Raw genomic sequence first — 21622 nt, 5'->3', positions numbered from 1 at the left:
TTTAGTATTAACAAGTGTAAAAAGACGGGTTATAATTTTGTACTGCCCATTGAAGTGAGAATTCCTAAATCTATCGGCTCAAGCAAAGTTAATTCTTACACTGATAAGGAATGAGAAAATGCATTCAGCTGAGCAAAGGAATTTAAAAATGATTTATTGGTGCAAAAACCTCAGTAGCTGGTTGTCATACGTGTCCTGACATGTAAATACAAAAATATTTTAGACACGAATGCCAAAACTAATCCCAGGGCAGTCCAGCCCTGTACAGGGAGCTGGGCAGATCTTTTGAACCTCCAGTCAAAACCTCAGTGCTGGCTGTCGCACAGTGTATTTCAGCCTCTGGGAGGAAAAAGGGCAGTCTTGGAACACATACCATTTTTGCTTTGCAAAGATAAATAATGACAAAACCCATCTGTTTCTTACAAACATATAAATTATTTTATTTACAAAGCCATGTTACAAAAAAAAATAATAATAATAAAGCAAAAAAAAAAATACAATCGCTCACTAGAGAATATCTCCAGGCCCGGTGTTGAACCATGGCAGTATCAATCAGATACATTTGTTCTGTTTTTCCTTTTTTAAACTGTAAGCCATAGAATTTACTATTTACACCTACTTTAGACATTTATTCTGCTTACAATTATCACAAGCATGGAATGAATTCTATTTGATACTGCTAATACATAAAGGTGCAGGACAAAGAATGAAAATACTTAGTGTTACAAAATATGGATTGTAGAAAAGAAATTGGCTGTACAAGTATGGCATTTTTTTTTTTTCTTAGAATGATTGGACATGCTTTCTTCAAAAGTCTTCTGGAAAAGGTTCTAAAATCTGTAGTAGGAAAGCACAATATAGCAGGTGCAAATTTATTTCTGTGCAACAACAGTTATTTAATATATCCCATGACTGACCAGCTATGCAAAACCCACAGAGTTTTGTTAAAGTGCCATGGGTCAACAGCATAACAAAATATAAGGTGTAAATAGAAAAATTTCTTTTTTTCTTCTTTTTTTTAAAACAATAGTTCACTGAGAATCAGCAATAATAGAATATGCTGTATAAACTATTCTCTACAAAGGTCAATCAGCACTATTTACAATTGTTACATCGATACAAAAGAAGGCATACAAGTTATCCAAGTCGCTTTTTATGGCTGACGGGCCTATGCATTGCGTATGTGTAACAACCAAAGCTTCTGAGCCTCTATTGCTGGAAACAAATCACAAGATTTTCAGGCAAAAGGGGAAGAAAAAGAACTACCGAGTGAATGCTACACTAATAATGCATTATAGGCTGGTCCAGTTTGTATCCATTTTTTCCAAATGTTTACTGCCATTTCACTTTTCAGGCTGAAATTTTTGATACAGAGAATTAAATAATGATTCTTTGATGATGAAAGAACACCATGGGATTTTACCTGGCGCTTAACTTTCCTGAAATGCTGTCAGGTGTAAGCCAGTTGAAAAAAAACTGAAGCAGCATTCAAAGGACAGGCTCCATATTCCACCTTTCCAATTAAAAGATGCATGGAAAGAGCTAAAGCTTCCTAAAACTACAAAATTGCTCCTTCGGTCACGGATTAGCATTTTTTCTCAGAAGCAACCACTGAATCTCACAACCACTGTCTTCCCGCAACACCTAGAAATAGCAGTTCATTGATTACAGAGGATGACTTTGTTACTGAGATTTTTAAACTCCTGCAGTTTTATAACTCAAAATAAATTAAAAAAATCAACATAGTACTGCTCCTAAAACTGAACAAGACAAAAATTGTGCAAAAATAACAAAGATATGTACACATTTTTCAGTCTGAAGAAATGTACAATAAAAACATAATTCAAAGAACATTTTAAAAATATAAACATTGCTTAAACTTTCCTAAGTTTCATACTGTTTCTGAAACTATACCGGTCAGTTAGCTCTGAAGTATAGCAAAACATAAATTATTACAAAATTAACACTATAAAAATTTATTTTAAGAATATTTCTAAACTTTTTTCAAAGGGTCTAGCCTTGTTTATAATTGCTTAAACATTTTTAGTCTTAAAATTTGCCTTAAGCCTTCTTTTTTTAAAAAAGAAAGTAGTAATAATCTCCCTATTTGCAGTCTCTCACCTTTCCCCAAGATGTAAATAAACCAGCATATAAGTGCACTTTTAACACTGTAGAAATAAAAATTAATTCCTCTGTACTATTGTCCAGTACCTAGTATTGGCTTCCTGATTATAAAACCTATATTTTATTAAAAAATTATTCAGTAATCCTATAAGAAACACTGTCAGTGCAATTCTATTAATGCAAGCCAATCTGCTCAACTCCCGTCCTTGCAAACCCCAAACTGTTTACTGAAGTTACCGAGCGCTGTGGTCTTAAGGGTCTAGAAACCCACCAAGGTATGGGGATTTTACCCATTGAGCCCCCAGTAATATTAATCACAGTTGGGTGCAAAATTCCTCTATGCGTCGATTGGAGTATAGATTCCTTAAGAGCCTGATCCCGGAGGAGGCTGAACACTCCGAATTCCCTCTGAAATTATTAAACGTTGGAGGTACAGAGCACCAGTCAGGATTAGTCCCTAAAGTTGCAGTGCCCCAGCTGTTTGCAAATTACTAAGAAATGCACTCAATTTTTATCCATAGGACAAGCTTAAATACAGAATTACTGTAATTTTTATTTAATGAAAAAATTTGGAGATCCCTTAAAGAAATTCAAATCATGATCTGGATTTTTTTTTTTTTTTTGGAATGTCTGCTGTGTTCTGGTAAGGAAACAAAGGGAGCATTGCAACGCTAACAGCTTGAAAGGCATGAAACATAACCAAGCGGAACGCACAGATCAGTGGCAAATACAAGTGAAAAACTAAACAAATCACTATTACAGTTTTCTGTAAATTTAATTCTCTTTAAAACCACAAATTCATAAAAGGTTAAATCCATCTGCAGGACATAGAAAAGAAAAACCCTGTGGAGTAGGGCTGCTGAGAGCTAGAGATTATAGGCTGGTTCCTTTTCCTTGTTACGGAAGAGTCCTTATTCTACCAGTCCGGTTTGATGTCTTCTAGAAGAGAAACCAGAGCCAGGTTCAAAATCACAAAATGTCTTTCAGCACAGAACACTTCAATAACATCTGCGTCTGACAGAACTCAAAGCAGGAATTTATTTCAAGTACCTGAACTAAATTCCCTCCCTGTTTACTGATTATGTTAGACCTTTAAAAAAAGGAAGTGCTTCAAATAAACAGCGTATTTCCTTTTGGGGCCGTCTGATTTTAGCAAGCTTTGGTGCATCTCCCGTTCATTAACTTGGTGTATCATTACAAATAAAGAGCAGCAATTAGAGGACAACGCTGAAGAATCTTTTCCTCTACACAGCATGTTTTCATGCACAAGGAATCCCCACACAGCATACACGTTGTCACCTTCCCTTAATAAACCGATCTAGTTACTCAGTATTTAAAAACCACCGCATACTGAGGTCTTGAAGTGTTAACACATTCAGGCACCTAAAAACACTATGAAGACAAAAACACTTGATTAGTTATAAACCTGGAACAAGGATAAAATCTGGAGAAAACAAGCTTTTAACACATAATTTGTATTAACAGGCACAAATACTTCGACTGTGAAACTACCATTCCACAAATATTTGTTAAAAACTAAGTAGGTTTTGTAGGGAAAAGCAGTATTTTTTTATTAAAGCAACAGTAGCTGGAAAAACAGGCATGCTTTTATGTATACAAGCCCCTGTTCAGGTCTCAAATAGATGCAGCAACATTCAAATTTAACATGAATTGCAAACAACTTGTCTGAGTTTAACCTGGCTGCGTTTAACGCAATGGGAGAGAGCAGACAGGCCCACCACAGTTAGCCTCGGAGCCACCCGTCCCCCGCAGGAGTACCCAACAGCACAATGCGCTTCAACAAATGTAGAAAAGACAACAAAAAAGCCCTACTTGTGTGAAATCAAAACAACCACAGGGCACCTTTATCTCACAGCTCAGTAATGGGAAACACCCAGTTACCAGTGGCCGGTGGCTTTGCCCCGCTGGAAGGTGAGCGGGGAAGCTAGCTGTCTCAGGAGGGCTGCACGCAGCCATTGTAGGTTTGAACGAGACAGGGTTTACAGCCTGCCGCAATTCCCTGAATCCCTCATTCTCACCCAGTCACTGAAGCCTGTAATGAGTTAAGGACCCTTCTCCCTTCTCTTGAGAAGCAGCAATCTTCTCGCTTCCAACGCCCCCTCTGCACCAGCAGACAGCCCCAACAGGTTGCCTGACCAGGTAACGCACTGGAGGAAGCTCTGAGTAACTGCTCTTTGTTCACATTTAGCTTAATGGCTGCAGTTGTGCTTCAAACTGCGTTGTTGAAAGTCTGTTGTTCTGACTTGTATTCGTGAAAACGTGCCTGTTTTTTCCAACTATAAAATCCAGTGCACAGCAGCGACTGTCTGCCTACAGACCTTGCTTCACTTGGGCTCCTTGATTATCACGGCTCTAACAGCACTAACATTACAAGCAAGAGCGCTCAGGTTCCCCCAGTAATATCTTTACTGCCACAGCAGATACTTCCAGATCCACTTGCTGTGACCTAACTAATAACACCTTTATAAAGAAATATCATAGCACAGTTCGACTAAAATTCTATTCCGTGACTCTTTAGTTGCTAGATTGGAGATGGAAGCTTTCAACAAAGCAGCTCAGATTTATTTTGACAGTGACAAGCAGTCATTAGATAGGTAATCGTTATTCATGGTTCCAAACACTAAAATCCTGTGTTAGAGTTTAAAAAAAAAAGTTTAATGAAACTTAATACATCTTGATTTTCTTTTGTATTTGTATTCTGAGCTCCATGTTCAACTACCAAACTGACAGAAACATATTTTTAACAATACAGAGTTTGTGGGACTTAAAACAAGCAAGCACTTCTATTTTGATGAAGTTATGGAATAGGGCAGCTTAAAAGCTCAGCAATAGCCTCTGTTTACATAAGGCTGCCACAAAATTAATGTTTTGTACTGTTAGGTTTTCCCCATGGGATCCAGGCAACAGATCCCAACAAGCTCTGCTCCTCAGGTCCTGTGTATTTAATACTAACACAGGACCAGGAGGTTAAAGCAGAAACAGTTCTGCACTTGAGAACAGCTTTATCCCACATTTGTTACTGGCAGTTGGATGACAGCCTCTCACACAGGAAAATGCCACTCCTTAGAAGTATGAAGAAACTTTCCACTTTTTACCCCTTCAGAGTAGTTCTTCCACACATATACTGCTTTGCATTCAGCACCATGTGGCAGTTCGTCTCAAGATGCGAGCGATTCAGAGTATTTTAACAGGGATGCAGTTGTGGGTTATCACTACTACAATCATTACTATTTCTTTGCTGTGTCTACACAGCAGAAACCGAGCAGCACAGCCATTTGGAATAACTACTCCTGTATAATTTAGCTGGAGTATGTAACAGAAGTCTAAAATACTGATTGGATGTACAGAAAAATCCTCTGGAATTTTTGTTTACTTGTGACTACACCTTGCTGAGGTGAGGAACCTTTTCACACCAAAGATCTTCATAATGAATTCTCAACAAACTACTCAAGTGGGAGAGTCAAAGAGTAGGGGCCATATTAAAAAAAATAAACTAGTCTATCAGTCCTCCAGACAGATGAGGGCCGGGTCACAGGTCATGGACCTGGCCTCACAAAAAAGCTGAGTTACAGAATTTAATTACCTGACTAGTTGTCTGTGTGATAAACAGGTATGGTGGGAGCGCTAAGGATTTCTCACAGTCTAAGAAGAATTCAGATTATGCTTAGCTTAGTTTTGCTTTCAGATTAGTTCTCTGGAATAGTCAAGTGCCCCGTCTCTGTTCTGCCTTTGCTGCTTTCACTTCTGGCCTATTTTTAAATGCCATCCCTTCTATGCCAGTTTGGGGACTCTGCTGTGCCATCTCACGCAGCAGGGGAAGTTGGACAGAAAAACCACATCAGCGTAGCTGGATCCTGCACAGACAGTTTCTGCTGCTGCTGAGTTTGTGTCACCAAAGCAACAGCCAGTGAGCAGCACGTAAGCCAGCCTGGGGCATATTACAGGTGGTGAAAAACAAGCAGAAAACTTGTTATCATAAATCTCAGAGGGGAAAATAGCTGGAAAAAAAATTAAGTGAAAGGAGAAATCTAATATTAGTTCACCGAAAGACAGCTTCCATAAAGAATTGTATTCATAAGGAAATTGTATTTTAAGGTTATACAGCATAAAATATTTCAAAACTGCTTACAGACTACTTCAGTACACCTTTTTTTTTTTAGTTTTGAAGCAACTTACTTGTCTGTTGTGTACAGGGTTTGATGTACTCGAAGGACTGGATTGTGACAAAGCTACACTGCTATTTTTTCCAATCTGAAAGACATTAATTGAGCAGTAGTGAGAGGCACATTTGTCAGTTGAATGCAGATGCTGGTAATGGCCTTCCCTTCCTGTGTAAAGTGGCACTAATTGCTCTGCATTTGGAACACAGGTATTTTGCTACTGCAGAAGATACACTTTATCAGATAGAATCATAATTACCTCTCAGAGCCTGTATACTTTAAATAAACTCTTAAAAGGCATATAAATACTATTACAGGTCAGAAAACACAAGAAACAGTTACCGGGGGAATATGGATTGTAAAACCCCACCTCTCTACACTGAAATACTAGTTTCTCTAGTTACTGCAGTCACTTGGCGCAGCTAGTCAGCAGCTGAGAGCACACAGAGGGCTCAGGCTCACAGACTCCTCCCCAGCGGACCTTCCCAGCTCCTGGGGAGTTTAAAGCAAGTGGCCAACCACCACAGCATGCCCTAAGCTATTCCATTTTCTTCCATTTAGAGTCTTCATTTACTATTGCTCAGTAAAGCAAATATTAACCAGAAGAATCAAGCTCCAGAGGTTTAAATTTGCAATTGTATCAATTTACTGCATCAGAGAATTTCTTCAGGAATGAGTGCAAATTGCCAGTACACATCCATGCATCTTAAAAGTACTTAAGATGAGCCCTTGCAATATTCAATCTGCACATTTCAATGCATGACAGATTACAGCACTCTGCAAGAGCAGTCTGTCTGAGGTTATTCTACAACGACCCATAAACATAGCATAGATGTTTCTGTTGTGATGCAAAAGGGGAGACAGCTGCTGAGTCAGAGGAGCAGCTCCTCAGGGGATCCAAGGCTGGTAAAAATTAACCGTGGACACCTGCCTTCAAATGGCAGGTGACTGGATTTTGAATAGTTATTCACAAGGTCGGTGGACTTCAAGTAACATCAGCTTTGATCATTTGATGAAGAGGTAGCAAGGATCTGTCTTCTAAACAGTGAGAAATACAGGTGCAAGTTCCTTACTGAAGAGATGGGGCTGTGGTGTTGGCTGGCAGGGTTTTCACCAACATTACAGTTTTCTGCTCCCCTTCTGCAACGTCATTTGTTATTCTGCGCTTTTACATATACAGTGTAAGGTAGCCTCTGTCTCCCTATCTATATCTGCCCCTTTTCACAGTGACTGTTTAAAACAGTGTCCTCTGTTCACATTCTATCCAGAAGAAATGTTTAAAGTTTTTATTTACAGCCAATTCTGAAGGCAGCTTATGTGGTGCACAAAAATTAAAAGGGTAGGAGGCCTCTGCCTACCCTGTTCCCTCCAGCCTGCTGTTTCGCACGCCACAGCTGTTCTTCTCTAGGTAGTGATGTGCCACATCAAGCTTTCCTTCAATACACAAATCTTGACCAAAGATTCAACCTTGTAACATCTTTCCTATCCATTCAGAACATCATGACAAACCCTTCTTCTCTACATCCACCATTATAATATTAATAAAACCCTTTCATAATAAAATACGCATCCATCTTTTAAATGGAAAAATAGCCACTAAGACATTGACTTGACATTGGAGTACTGTGTCCAGTTCTGGGCCCCCCAGTTCCAGAAGGACAGGGAACTGCTTCAGCAAGTCCAGCGGAGAGCTACCAAGATGATCAGGGGGCTGGAGCATCCCCCTTATGAGGAAAGGCTGAGAGACTTGGGTTTGTTCAGCCTGGAGAAGAGAAGACTGAGGGGGGATTTCATCAATGCCTATAAATATCTAAAGGGTGGGTGTCAGGACGATGGGACCCAGACTCTTTTCAGTGGTGCCCAATGACAGGACAAGGGGCAATGGGCACAAGTTGAACACAGGAAGTTCCACCTAAACCTGAGAAAAAACTCCTTTCCTGTGAGGGTGGCAGAGCAGTGGAACAGGCTGCCCAGGGAGGCTGTGGAGTCTCCTTCCCTGGAGACATTCAAACCCCACCTGGATGCGTTCCTGTACCCCCTGCTCTGGGTGTGCTTGCTCAAGCAGGGGGGTTGGGCAAGATGATCTCCAGAGGTCTCTTCCAACCCCTACCATTCCGTGATTCTGTGACTTGCTGAGATCCTAGAATCATGAAAGGGAATATTACACCTCTTTAGGCTTCATTCGTTCAGTGCTCCTAGGACTAATGGCCTGACTCTCTAAATAGGACATAGGAAGCAGCAACACAGCTTGCAGCATTGTGGTCAGCTTTGAGCTGCTTTACCATCCTACCTTCACTTAGAGCTGGAAGGGCAGCACTCCAGGACAGAAGGGAAATTCAGAAAGACTGAACAGTTACAGCACTCCATGTAAACAAGACTCCCAGCTGTGTTGGGTCTAACAATGGGAGCATCACTTCAAAAGGATTAGGGTAAGGCCAGGACTTAAGTCCCTTTTTTTCTTTAAAAAATAAGGTATACTTCAAAACCCAATGGTTAATGCTTTCAGTTGCTATCTACCCAGGCCAGACTTGAATCAAATTAGAAAAAAACCAAACCCGGAGCCTATCACCAGTCAATTTGCGCTTGCTTTTTTTTTTTGCCTTTTTTTTTTTTTCTGTTCTTATTCTCTTAATTTAATTTGAGCAATTACATCAGGGAACAGGAACAAGATTTTAAGTAATACTGATTTTTTTGGTGGTATTTTTACTGTGATTGCATTTCTAGAACACGGCAATTCAAAACAGCAGAGCTTAAAGGGGATTTCAGGTGTTGCATTCTCCAGAGTTCTAATATTCACATATAAAGTATGTAATATTATTTGCCCCATATGTTTAAGTGGGTACAAATTCCATTTATTGATAGCACAAGTAAACAGTAGGAAATGTCTATTTTGTTATCACATGCAATTCAGTGTCATTGACACAAAGACAATTAGCTGCCAGCCAGACATCTGAAAGACAATCAACTCCACTTCACCTCCTACTTTTGATTACCAGTGCAGCTCCAAAAACAGCAGCGTAAGGGGAAAGCTTACACTTTTACATATCTACACCAGGCATATATACATGTATAGCTGTACATGTATGTAAAAGCATTATGTTTAAAAATCTATGTATCATTACACACATTTAACCTTTTACTTAAGGAAAAAATATCAGTAATACTCACAAATTTACAAATATTCAGAGAAGACCTCTATTTTGATTCTTCATGGTTTATTTACTTCCATTACTGTGCAACATGCTAAAATATGTCACAAACTGGACCAGAAACATCCCACAGGAACAGATTTAGTCACTAGGGGAGTCAGAATTTGAACTCGGAACCTCCTGCATGTATCTCTAAGACTTCCTCAGGCTGCGCTAGCTACAGACACAGCCTACGCACTGTGAAAAGAGGATACAATCCACTTCCTACTACCAATGTTTGTACCAAAGTAACAATTTGTACTTGCTTTTTCTTCCCATTTGCGATAGTATATCTCAGGGCAATTTAATCTTTTTGGAGACAAACATATTTCAAAAATCAGGTGTGTGACAATGAAGAATTTACAGCATCCCCCACTGACTTCAGTGACATAAGATTAGTTCTGATTGCAGGACCCATTTAAAAGGCTTAAAACAGAAAGACAATGCCACTACCAATTTTTAAAAGCCAAACAAGTAATCTTAGTTGCACCTCTGCCGGAAGTAGGGAAGGGAAAAATACACCTGCTAAGCTGTTCTTTGACACCTTCATTCTGCCTGCAAAACAGCAGTTTCAGAATGAGTTTATTCCCTTCTTCCCTACCATTTCTGTCTGCTATTGCCTATGGATTGCCTTGCCTGAGATCTTACCCTTCTTATTTCCAAATTCCATTTTATGTGCGATATCCTTAGGAAATGAGAGTTTCACAGAAGTTCAGAAACAAACGAAAAAATCTCCTAAGCTACCTTCTCTAGATTTTCTGAGGTATTCTATTTGCTGTGGTTTTGTCTTCCAGAGGCCAGGGCCAAGCTTTGTTCCTGTGCACTGCACAGCACTGGACACAGTAGCAGAATGCAACAGGAGATCTTTATAAAGATCACGTTGGCAGTTTTTCCACCAAATTTTACTTCACATGCCTTTTACTTTACTTGCCTTTATATAGCATTACTGAAGGAGAAGTCAAAGCTCTGTTGCTAGTGACAATGAAGTAAGAGTGTGTAACCTTATCTGTTGTACCAACTTCAATATTCTGAACACACGCACATTAAAAAAGATAACCAAATGTCCACTAAAGGCCATCTGGTTGAGGTCCTAATTTCTTAATTTTTCCCGTTTCAAACAGGAAGCAGCACCTGAGGTCAGGCATCTTGGACTCTCCCCAGAGGGAAAGGTAGAGGCAAGCATTTTACATAAGAGAAATGAGGAGGCTTGTGTAATGTTAGAAGATGAATCAGCAACAAGTGTGGGAAAAGAAACAAACAGAAATGCTGACTCTTATCTTCCTGTTTTAATGACACAATTTATTTCGAGATGAGAATCAAGATCCAAAATTAATTTCTAAGAATTATGTATCTACTCTGGACATTCAATCTTACTTTCAAAGATACAAATGGCTGCTTTATTAATTGAATTAAAAAAATCTCATAAGATATTTTAAGAAAGTATAGATATCTATGTATATGTATTTTAAACTCTCAAAGCATCTTTCTATGATTGGTACAAAACAAATACGTTTCTGTATGAACCTAGAAAGTAAGCCATGTGATGAAAAGCAATCCGAAGCAAACATTTTATTTTCAGAATGCATTAAATATTTCAACTAAGTCAGACATGCCCTGCAAAAAAATAACTGGAAGAGTCCCTTACCTGCCGAGAGATGGAGCTGCTCGTAGGATCTGGCACCGCAGAAATAAGGTTGGCAGTGCTCTTTCTATGAACACTATTCATACCAGGCATTTTAGTGATTTTACAGGCTTTGCTACTAGAACTAGAGTTTTTACGTTTTTTTCCTTCTGATTTGTCGAAAGAAAGGGGTAGAGAAGACACTGCGTTATGTGCTCCCAGGGAGTGGTCCCCTGAGTGGTGCACAAGAGAAGATACAGACAGGTTAGAAGAGTCAATACTGCTTACTACCATGCTCATATGTTTCACTGAGTCTGTTGAACTACTTGATAATGAAGTCCGTCCTGAGGGCTCCGATTTGGCACTGAGTGGGCTTGTTCCGTTATTTGTATTGTGCACAGACATACTGTTATAGGAAGATGTAGCCTGATAGGAGTTCAAAGTTGAACTGGGGTTCAGGACACAGTTCTTTTTGTGGGACCCTGAAAATGAAGATGAGGAAGATGTCTGCAAAGATAATGATGATGATGACGACTGCGGCTTTTTCTTCTTGTTACTTGAAGACTCGTCACTGCGAGATGACAGGTCTTTCACTTTTGAGGATTTGCTGGTTTTTGTTTTGGATGGCTTGTGGGATGGGGAAGGGATGACTGCTGGCACGGGTGACACAGCCGATGGCGCCTTAAAAGTTGAGTCCATGATACTTAGGCTTGCAGCCACATGAGGGAAAGCTGTAGTGTGTGACATAATGGAATTCGTATCTGACGTTGTCACAAAGGCTGCATTTGATAACATGGCTGATGTCATTATGTAAGAGGAAGAAGTGATTCTTGAAGTGATAGGTGTTGAAGGAATATACACCGCACTGGGGTTGCTGAAAGGCTGCAAGACTGATGCTGGAAAAGGAGTGGAGACGTGTGCTGCTGGAGAAGGCATGGGACTATCTGCCGCAGGAGGAATTTTCCTAAATAGAGAAGGGGTGGGGGGCAGGGAAAGAAAGCAAGCTTTAGACACATAAAACATTCCATCCAAACAATGCAGATAGGAATTGATTTCTGGGACGGACAACCTTCTTAAAAAAAAAAGGCAAACCTAGTTCATCCTAATTTTGATTCCTATTCTACCAACCACATATAACTGAATATTCACAGTTCAAGATCAGCTCTGCATTCTACAACAGCTTAAAATGCTTTTACTTCTGTTTTTTTCCCCCTTCTTTTGAAACGCGCAATTCCATTATGAGGTTCTTTGGGATTTAATACAAACAACAAAACCAAAAACACATGTGTTTTAATATTGTAAGGATTCAGGAAAGCTGGGTCATGAAGTGTATTTTCCTAAAAATTAATTTTGAAATGAGGCACATTAAATCCATGGAGGCAGCGGAGACCTAACAGAAGATGATTATGTAAAGAACTATGCAGCATAATTTTCCCTATAAAATTCTGTCATGGTACATGAGCCCCAAACTGTGTAACTCAGTTAAACCAGAACTGAGCTCCACCCAGCACAAGGGCCCCATGTAGCAACGAAATGCATAGTATTACAATTTAATCACTTTATTACAAATTTAATCTCCTATTTTCCCCTCTCCTATTTTACCAAACAACTTAAAAATGCAAATAAAATGCCTGGCTGCGGGATCTATAAACATTTTAGTCACTATGTTTCACTCATTGCATGCGTTTTGCTTGAAAGCTCAAGTTGTGGAACAGTTTCAGTATCAACCTAAACTGACAGGTTAGATCTGATGAGGTAGTAAGTGAGCCAGTTTGGGGGTTTGCGAAGCACTTTATCACTGAGCTTAAAGAGGAAAGGAGGAAAGCTCATCCCTCTCCACTGCAGTGCTATTCCCAACAGCTCACTGAGAGCTGGTTAGACAGGATTAACTAGATAAGTTATTGATTAATTTCACTGATACTGGAAAATTGACAGATCATTAAACAATGCTTGATAAGCTTAATAACTAGTTGAATACTATTTTGAGAATAGAATTTAATATTAACTCTGAAATTAGTAGAATGTATTCACCTTCCTTTCTACTCACCCACCATCTTCTATTATTTTATCTAGTCCAGTGTTAAAAAAGAACCAGACTACTATAATGTCTCTTGGAAAATTATCATGTGAGCTTTTCTCATTATTTGGACTAAAATTTAACTCACAGTTTAATCCTATTTCTCTTTGTTAAGAAGCTGAACATCACTGTAACTCTGCCCTTGTTATCCACACTACTGACACCTTTTCAGTTTTTAAAGGCTTACTCTTGCCCTCAAAGAAGTATGATAAGAGAGCAGCACTGGGTATGCTGTTTTATCACAAATCAAATTCTAATTACAAGTGTTCTTTCCTGGTATTCTTCCTATGGAGACTGTCAGACAGGACACTGTTTACGGCACAATTACATAAGGGATTACATACAGTCTACGCAGCCAGAAACGAGGGGGTCCTACTGCCCGTGACTTGCTACACGAACAAAGCTGCTTATCAGATCCGTTCCTCAGTTTATTTTTGAAGAAGGGTCAGTAATTCTTAACCACCTTTATAAAGTACTTTGAGAACTAGGGATGAAGTGTGCTTTGTAAATGTCATTATTGTTCTCAAAATACGGCCTTGCATCTCTCTACCCCTTGTCTCAGCCGGATGAGCTGCTGCTACAGAACTGCACTAGCACTGGTTATAAAATAACAGCTTTACGCATACCCTGCTTGGGGAAGACAGGAAAAGATCAGTCCAGAGGAGGGTTGAGGACAACAGAAGAGTACAATAGGGGTTAAGCACCGTGAGCTTCCTGTGTTACAGAGACAAGTAAGTACGCGTGGAATTCATTAAAATATTAGAGATCACATAAACAGCTAGCATTTGGGAAAACATTTACAATTGGATTTAGTGGGAGCAGGATGAGGCCTGTTTATTTCTTGTATCATATAACTACTATAGAGGTTATTTGTGTTTTTCATGACAGTAGTGGTACTCGTGGCACATTTTCTCAGATGCGTGAGTATCTTTTCTCCTGACAAAGCCAATAGATAACAAGTTTTAATCTTCCTATTTAAGGAAACCAAATTAGTTTTATTTGTGGAAGGCAACAAACACTAGTCAACAGCCAAATTTATAAAGCAGGAGAGAGGAACCCTTTGCAGATCAAGCATGATCTGTCTCTAAACAGACACGACGCTGGCCCTTTTATGGCAAACCCAACCATTTCCAAACTATGTCTCCCAGCACAGTAGCACTGTTACCATCAAGTTACCAGGTTAGTCAAACAAGCCAAGCTTTAGTGTTTCAAAAATATATTTAAATAAAAACCAAACCTTGTTTATCTAATGGCTGGCATCCAATGAATATAACACAGTCCTGATAATAAACAGTGACATGAAACACTGCACTTTAGTGTCATTACATTGGAAGAAGAATGCATATTCTGTAGCAGAATACCCCCCAAAAAATCAACCCTATCTGCACATGCTAGGAGCTCTTCAAATATTCTTTTTTAAGAACTAGCATCTTTTTTAGAAGTGCAGTCTATGTTAATGTATCTGTGTGACCAAAGCCTATAGTGCTTGGAGCCTGTGTACATGATACAGAGGTGCTTCAACAGTAATAATCAGAATTTTAAGACCCCAAAGCCACTACGGGCACTATGGACTACAAATTGATCATATTCCATCTTACGCACAGGCAAATGTGTTCCGAGTTCCTTATCTTACAGTGCATGAATCTTACGGAGCAAAGTCTGAATGGTGATACGGGTGCATGATACAGATGTAAAAATCTAGGCAAAATCTAACCTGTGTGTTATAAAAGGATATGATATCAAAACGTATATCTCCAAACCCAGAGAACACTGAGCTTTAATGCTTGTAAGTAATGTTAACAGAACTACTGAATTACTCCTCCCCAGATTCAGAAGGACTAAAATAAGTCCTCAATCCGGCAGAAATTTACACTGGATAGGAGATTGTTCTGTTGTGCTGCATATTCCTTACCAGGGAAGACAAAATCTGTACTCGTGTCACTGCTACGCCTCAATACAGAGGTAGTTTTACAAACACTTCCCATGGAGTGTTTAGTTTAAAAGTTTTACAGAACTAAAAATGTAAAACTACCCACCAAGTGTAAAAATGCCACTTACTTCCACATCTGTGAGTTCAAGTGTTTTTCTACCATGGAGTTTAGTGCGAATCGAAAATGGTCCCATCTTCTGTCAAAGACATAGTACCCTCTTCCCATTAAGCGACTGCCATATGAACAAAACTGAAAGAAAACATATTTCAACATCGTTTATAAAAAAATATTTCTACATAATAAAATAATTTTCATTTGTAGATCAAGAAACACCTTTGTAACTTGTATCATGCATATGAAACACCTTTAAAAAGGTGTTTTTTGACTATCTGCAGCATTAAGTACTTTTTGCACGAGATACGAAATACATGCATAATGTTTCAGCTTAGTGTAAAGTATCCTTCATACTTGATTAACAAGTCAGTTTACTATCAGGTACCTATGTGTGACAGGGAAAGAATATAAATACTGAGGTACTGTTAAGGAAGGAATTCTGGCTAATAATACTCTTACTGCCTCGGAATGAGAGTTACACTGTTCTGTGCACATTAAATCTCTTAATTGTGTAACAGGAATAAAAATATAACTGAAGAGGAAAAAGGTGCAATGGGAGCATCTTTAGTATCTATTTAATAAACAAACAAACCAGAGACATTTCAGTAAAAAAAAAATTATCATCCATGACACCTGCGCTACAACAGAGCATCAGATACACTCTACACAGTGTACGACAATCATCTAGAGAAGTAGTAAATATTTTAAGAATTCTGCAGAGCTCAAGAGTATTTGCACCGCTTCCTCTAGAGAACTTCCTGAGAAGTCCTACTACACTGAAATGGTATGATCAGGAATCTACCCTTCCTTCAGTTCAGTCTTACTGGTCTCACATTACATAGAGAAGTGCCGCAACACCTAGTTGAGGGAGAGAAACCTGCTATAAATCACCTTTTGAAAACAAGGCAACTCTCCATCACGCAGGGACGAAGTCACACAAATTCTGGCTGAGAGCAGAGCTACTGATGCAGTAGAAAAGCATCCGTTTAAAGTACTTTTCAGCCTAACGGACAGCGAGCGGTGACTGTAACTGTTTATCTTAAGTCTGTTTCACGACAAGGTTAAACAGGTTAATTAAAACCACCACCTAAGTTGATAAACTAGCTTCACCTCCCAGTGATACAGAGCAGTTACCAGTAAGAGGCAGCTTAAGAAGCTACTGCCTTTTCCCCATTGGTTACTACCACCTCGCTGGGAGGGGGACCACGCAATGAAAACAGTCCACATCAATATGAAATTTAGCAAGTTAGCGTGAACCGTGCTGAAGGCAACTCACACCCTTTTCTGTCTTCACATTGATAGTGACTAAGAACAGTTGCACTACCAGAAGCTGCTTCAGTTGAGAGATGCTAAGATTTCAAAGATGAGTCAGTGGGGTTTGCCTTGAAACAGAACTAGGATCCTAAACCAAAATGGCTATTGATGGCCATGCCTCACTGATGATGCCTGTACAAGAACTGGCTGCACTGAGATTTTTTTTTTTTAAATTGTGTGGGCACATATACAGTGAGCCTTTAGTTTTTAATTAATAAAGAAGCAGCCAGCAAAAATGAAGCAGAACACAAGAGTTCCAAGGAAGTAGGAGGTTACCACATATCATAGTACTATGCGCACTAGAATAATTGTTATTTTTTGTGTAAGAACCAAATACAGAATTTCATCTGACAGTCATTTTATGTTCAGCTCACACTTTTTCCTGGTGTCTGACAGTAACAAGCTCTCCTTTGCTCTAGGGAATATAGACAATGCTACAGTTATCAGTGTTCACTTCATTTAGCATATCATATGGAAAACACGTAAGTGAATTTGTCATTAATTTTATTCCTTGGCTTAATTTTCATGAGAACCAACTGCTTAGAAGTTCAAGAGTTCCCCCATTGCTTCTTGGTCTGTGCAGTGTAAACAAATTCATGCCGCAGAGATAACGCCACAAGGCAGCTCTTACTACTTACAATGAGATTTCTCACTAACATGGAAGAACGACAAAACCAGCTGCCAGAGAAGCACATACTTAAGCCAGAGCAGATGGGCTATGCCATGCTCTAGACTTTCCATTTTTAGCTAAGCAAAGCAATAGCTTCTATGTCCACATATACTCACGTAAATGATATTACTGCTTCAAACCAGACTGTAAAAATCAACGAAGCATTGTAACAGCCCTTTGCTGCCCTATGATTTTCAGAACTATAACCAATTGCAAGGTACAGTTTTGTAAGAACTATGACAACAAAGAGATTATCTGTTCATATGTCAATTCAAACAGTGCAACTTTTTCACAGATTAGCAGAATTACACCCAAGTTGCAGTCTACAGATAGGAAAATCTAAAAACCAGAACTTCTGATTTTCTGCTGCTCGTCCTGTCCTGCAACCTAGCAATGTTTGTCACATGCCCTGACCAGTCTTCTCCTCCTACCGTATCCCATCCATACCATTTGCTGTCAAATGTATTTGTTCTCTTTAGAATACAGTTTCAGAATGTAAGAATTTTTACTAAATTACTTCTTTTCCCTCCCGTCTCTAATTATGTAAGAATAACGGTGAGGCATGCCAGAGACAGACACATACCCCAAGAGGCCTGGGATGGTGTCCAGAAAAATGACAGTCTAATTTCTCAGATTCTTCAGCTCCATCCGCTTCTCCTTCATCACTGGACAATCTGCTCGTTAAATCTCCTCCCATGGAAGGCAGTGGCAGTTCTGGTACATACCCACTGTGGTTTGAAGAACTGTTGCTGTTTATGCTATTTGCAGATGATGGTCTAGAAGGAGAATATACATTTAAATCATCAGTGTTCAAAGGCTCTGCAAACCCACCTGCAGGAGCCAAGCGTCAGAGTAAATTATACCAGAAATGACCATGTAAAGAAGGACAGTAGAAGACACAGAACAGCTGACAATTGGTCTTGTCAGAAATATATCACGGGTTATCATTGAGTTAATGTTAGCAGCACCTTTGTATTGGCTGAAATTTTAAATTTGCCATGAAGATGAGTTTAGGATCTTGAGAGAGGTAAAGTGTATTAAAAATGCAAACAAAAATCACATGTGTAAAATCTTCTTACATTGCATCATTACTCTCCTACTTGATTGATCCCAAGGGTTCAGTTATGAAACTTCATTTCATACCGAAATACTAATGAAATTAGTTTATTAAATGTAATAAGAGTGTTTAGCTGACATCCTCTACAGCTGGATTAGTAAGTGAAGTAACTGGGAGAACCTCTTACAGCAGGTAGGTTTTCTTTACCTTTGTCTAAAATCCAAGATAACAAAGTGGGAATGCCTTTGCACCACACGGCACAACGGTGCCTTGCCTTTCAAATGTAGCTTGGAAACAAATCATATTAGAAGTGGGGGTGGAAAGGGTTCTCAATTACAGTCTGTACGACCAAGTATGTATGTGGACCTCTGAGGTTGGAGGAGATGTCCGCATTGAGCAAAATCTGAAGATCTTCTTCAATCTCATGAATTTATGCTATCAGGACACAGCAATCACTAAAACTGTGGACAGGTGCCCTCTTCTGAACTGAGCAGGGATTGCTCAACGATGTCCATCAGCTAGAATTAACTGGTGCAGTTGCTGTTGCAAGAGATAGATTGCGCGAGTGCTCCTTAGCCTTCAGGAAAAGCCAGCCAGGCCAAGCCAAGCCATCTCCAGTGAAACCAGCAAGCTTTGCCTCAGCAGAGCAGGGAGCACCCACATAACCACTTCCAGCAGCAAAGCTGCAGGCTTGCTGGCTCCCAGCAGAGTGGTAGCGAGGCTTTCCTCTGGCACAGCTGCTTGCAAAAACAGACAGAACAGAGGCACTGCAGCAGAAACAGTACTGTAGACTGTACAAACACAACGTATGACTGCTAAAATCCTCCTCCTTGTGTACCACTGCCTTTGCTATTTCTTCAGCTGACCCTCGCTGAATCGCATTCCAGTTTTGTTTCTTCGACTGTAACACCTACAAAAAACAATGTCTCGCTGTCGTCCCTCTGTGCTCCTCTCTGTAAGGACTGCGTAAGGTCACTCCTTTTACAAGAATTATGCAGACTTCATACCAATTTATCTACAGGTATTCTTTCATTGCCCTTTCACTCAAACCCTGTAAGACCCACCTCTGCCACTGTATGAAAAAAATTTCATTATGGCTTGATGAACACACCGAAAACAGTGGAAATAGCTGTAAGACTTGAGATGATAAATACAATATATATCTCTTTGAAACAGGGACTGTCTTAGTACAAAAGCCCCAAACTGGGCACCCAATCCTGACCAAGGCTTCTGCAAAGAATAGAAATGTGAAACAAAATAAATATGAACAAAACCAACTTGTTTAGCTCTATCTACTCCAGTCAAAACTAGTACCAAAAAAACCCTAACCAACCAACCAAAACATATGGGAAGTTTACCAGAGGATAAGCAGAATTCAGAGATCCAATACCTCAAATCAGTTTTCCTAAAGAGATGCCTTTAGAAGTTCGCATTGTCTGTCTGAAAACTGGTTTTGTCCTTCACAAGAAAAATCTTCAAAATGAGGAAAGACATGCTATGGACAGTTTCAAGTCAATACTTTTAAGAGCTAGCTGCTTACATTTCTCATTTAGCACCGAACGACACCTTTTTTTACAAGACATTCCCCTGATGTAATTGGTAAAGTATTTGCAGAGAAAAATTCTACATAAACGTGGAGAATTTCACCACCAGTACCTGCCCCAATTCATGTAAATAGACTTTTGCTCCCAAATGTGCCTGTATGACTTGAATGTAAACTTTCCTAATTATTACCGACCATTTCAGCCAAAAAATACAGCTAGTCTGAGATTCCCATCGCAGGGTGGACACAACTCCTTACCCCATTCCCAATCAGATCACGGGCTACCATGGACAGATTAAGGTTAATATAAATGCAGTTTTTCTTCTACTGCTAAGAAAATCTCTTACATTAATATGTTTTATCATGCAATAGCCTAAATAAATATCAAAGGGTTACAAAATAAGCTATATGACAGACTACAACATTTCTTACAGCATCTTCAGGATGCAGTGTTCCGCGCTGGGGAACTGCTTACCTTGGAAGTACAGAATTTGGTGGTCTAGATTTTGCAGGAGATGTTACTTTAGATTCTTGCCCAGAGTTCACTGAAGATCCTGACAGAGAGTCTTGTGCTGGTGTGGGCTGGCTCTGATAGCTTTCCCTTGCAGATGGTGGATGCTCTTTGTCTTTTGCAACTTCTTTTTCCCTGGATCGAGCTTTGTGTTCAGCTAGAAGGATGTCAAACTGTTTTTTACGGCCTGGAACTGCTCGTCGATGATTAAGTGAATGAGTCTAAAAATAGGGTGGTTAAAAAGCATTTGTGTGTGCATGACATTGTTTATGAGTCCTCTATACTTCTGATACACCACAACTCTAAAAGATAAAATCTACTTCAAACAACTTTAGCCACAGTTATGGAAATAAAGCTGTTATTCCACATTATCTTTGATAATTTATGAAGCCATTCTTAAGAAATGCCAACATCAAGGCTAAAATTACTTTTTGCAACAATTTTCATCTAATAGAGTCTATTGACTTACCTTTTCCAAAACAGAAAATATAATTCCAATAATTTTAAAATATTAAGAAGTAACGTCACTGTAGCTCTTAACTTACAATTAAAAAATTTATTTCATTGGATTGAAAAATGTGCATACAATTTAAAGCAAATTTAACTGATCAGCTCTACTGACAAGCAGCACATACACATACAAATGTTCATTATAAACGTCTTACATTGCTGCTGCTTTTTGACATGAGACTTATTACTATCAAAGGGCAGCCTCCAAGTAATTTATTATACAAAAATCATGTTAATTTTTTACTAAAAATTGACTATACTTTAACATGGTTGCACACAGGAACCAAAAAAGGAGCATTTGAAATAATACTTGTGCTTCTACATGAAACGTTAATGCTTTTGCATAACAAAATGACAAGAAAAAAAATCTTTTTAGAAATATCAGTGGAATAATGCAGATGCTCTGATTCAAAGGAACAGAATTACTCAAAAGAATTACCTGAAGACAGCGCCTGAATACCATACCCATTGTCTGTAAGACAGGAGCAGGTATGACCTCTCAAACTACTGTGGTAGGATTTAAACTATAACAAAGCATCTGATATTTTATCTTCTAAGAAAAATACCTTGCAGGTGAGCGATCTTGTGCAAGGTTTCTTTGTTTCAGGATCCAGTACTCCACAGTGTTTGTTTGGGTCAAATTCTCTTTCTGTTTGATGGGGGTTGGGGGTATGGGGAAAAAAAGGAAAAAAAAAAAAGATTGTTACAGAAATTTTAACCAGAACAGCTATAATTTTTGCTTGATAGCACTTAATTCAGTCAGGCTCAACCTGAACCACTG

The 21622-nt window shown here is 39.1% G+C and overlaps 1 protein-coding gene across 8 annotated transcripts in view; it reads right to left on the bottom strand.

The window, feature by feature from the left end:
- Positions 1 to 415: 415 nt before the first annotated feature.
- ATXN7L1 (ataxin 7 like 1) overlaps positions 416 to 21622 on the bottom strand; it is a 119444-nt gene continuing 98237 nt past the window's right edge. For 6 of the 8 annotated variants that reach the window (XM_075081380.1, XM_075081382.1, XM_075081384.1 and 3 more), the window contains 7 exons: positions 21408 to 21490; positions 20296 to 20552; positions 17804 to 17996; positions 15250 to 15371; positions 11139 to 12078; positions 6322 to 6396; positions 416 to 3063 (listed from right to left, as the gene is read on the bottom strand). In XM_075081380.1, coding sequence (XP_074937481.1) covers positions 3022 to 3063; positions 6322 to 6396; positions 11139 to 12078; positions 15250 to 15371; positions 17804 to 17996; positions 20296 to 20552; positions 21408 to 21490 — 1712 coding nt within the window. In that variant the 3' untranslated portion in view covers positions 416 to 3021. Of the gene's footprint in view, positions 3517 to 6321; positions 6397 to 11138; positions 12079 to 15249; positions 15372 to 17803; positions 17997 to 20295; positions 20553 to 21407; positions 21491 to 21622 lie in introns of all 8 variants that reach the window. The other 2 variants (XM_075081381.1, XM_075081388.1) reach the window with 1 other exon arrangement.

This window comes from Phalacrocorax aristotelis, chromosome 1 (genome assembly GCF_949628215.1).
Source record: "Phalacrocorax aristotelis chromosome 1, bGulAri2.1, whole genome shotgun sequence".
In the NCBI taxonomy this organism is placed as follows: Eukaryota; Metazoa; Chordata; class Aves; order Suliformes; family Phalacrocoracidae; genus Phalacrocorax; species Phalacrocorax aristotelis.
Note: the sequence above shows the minus strand (reverse complement) of the source record. Positions and strands in the feature narration are given on the sequence as shown.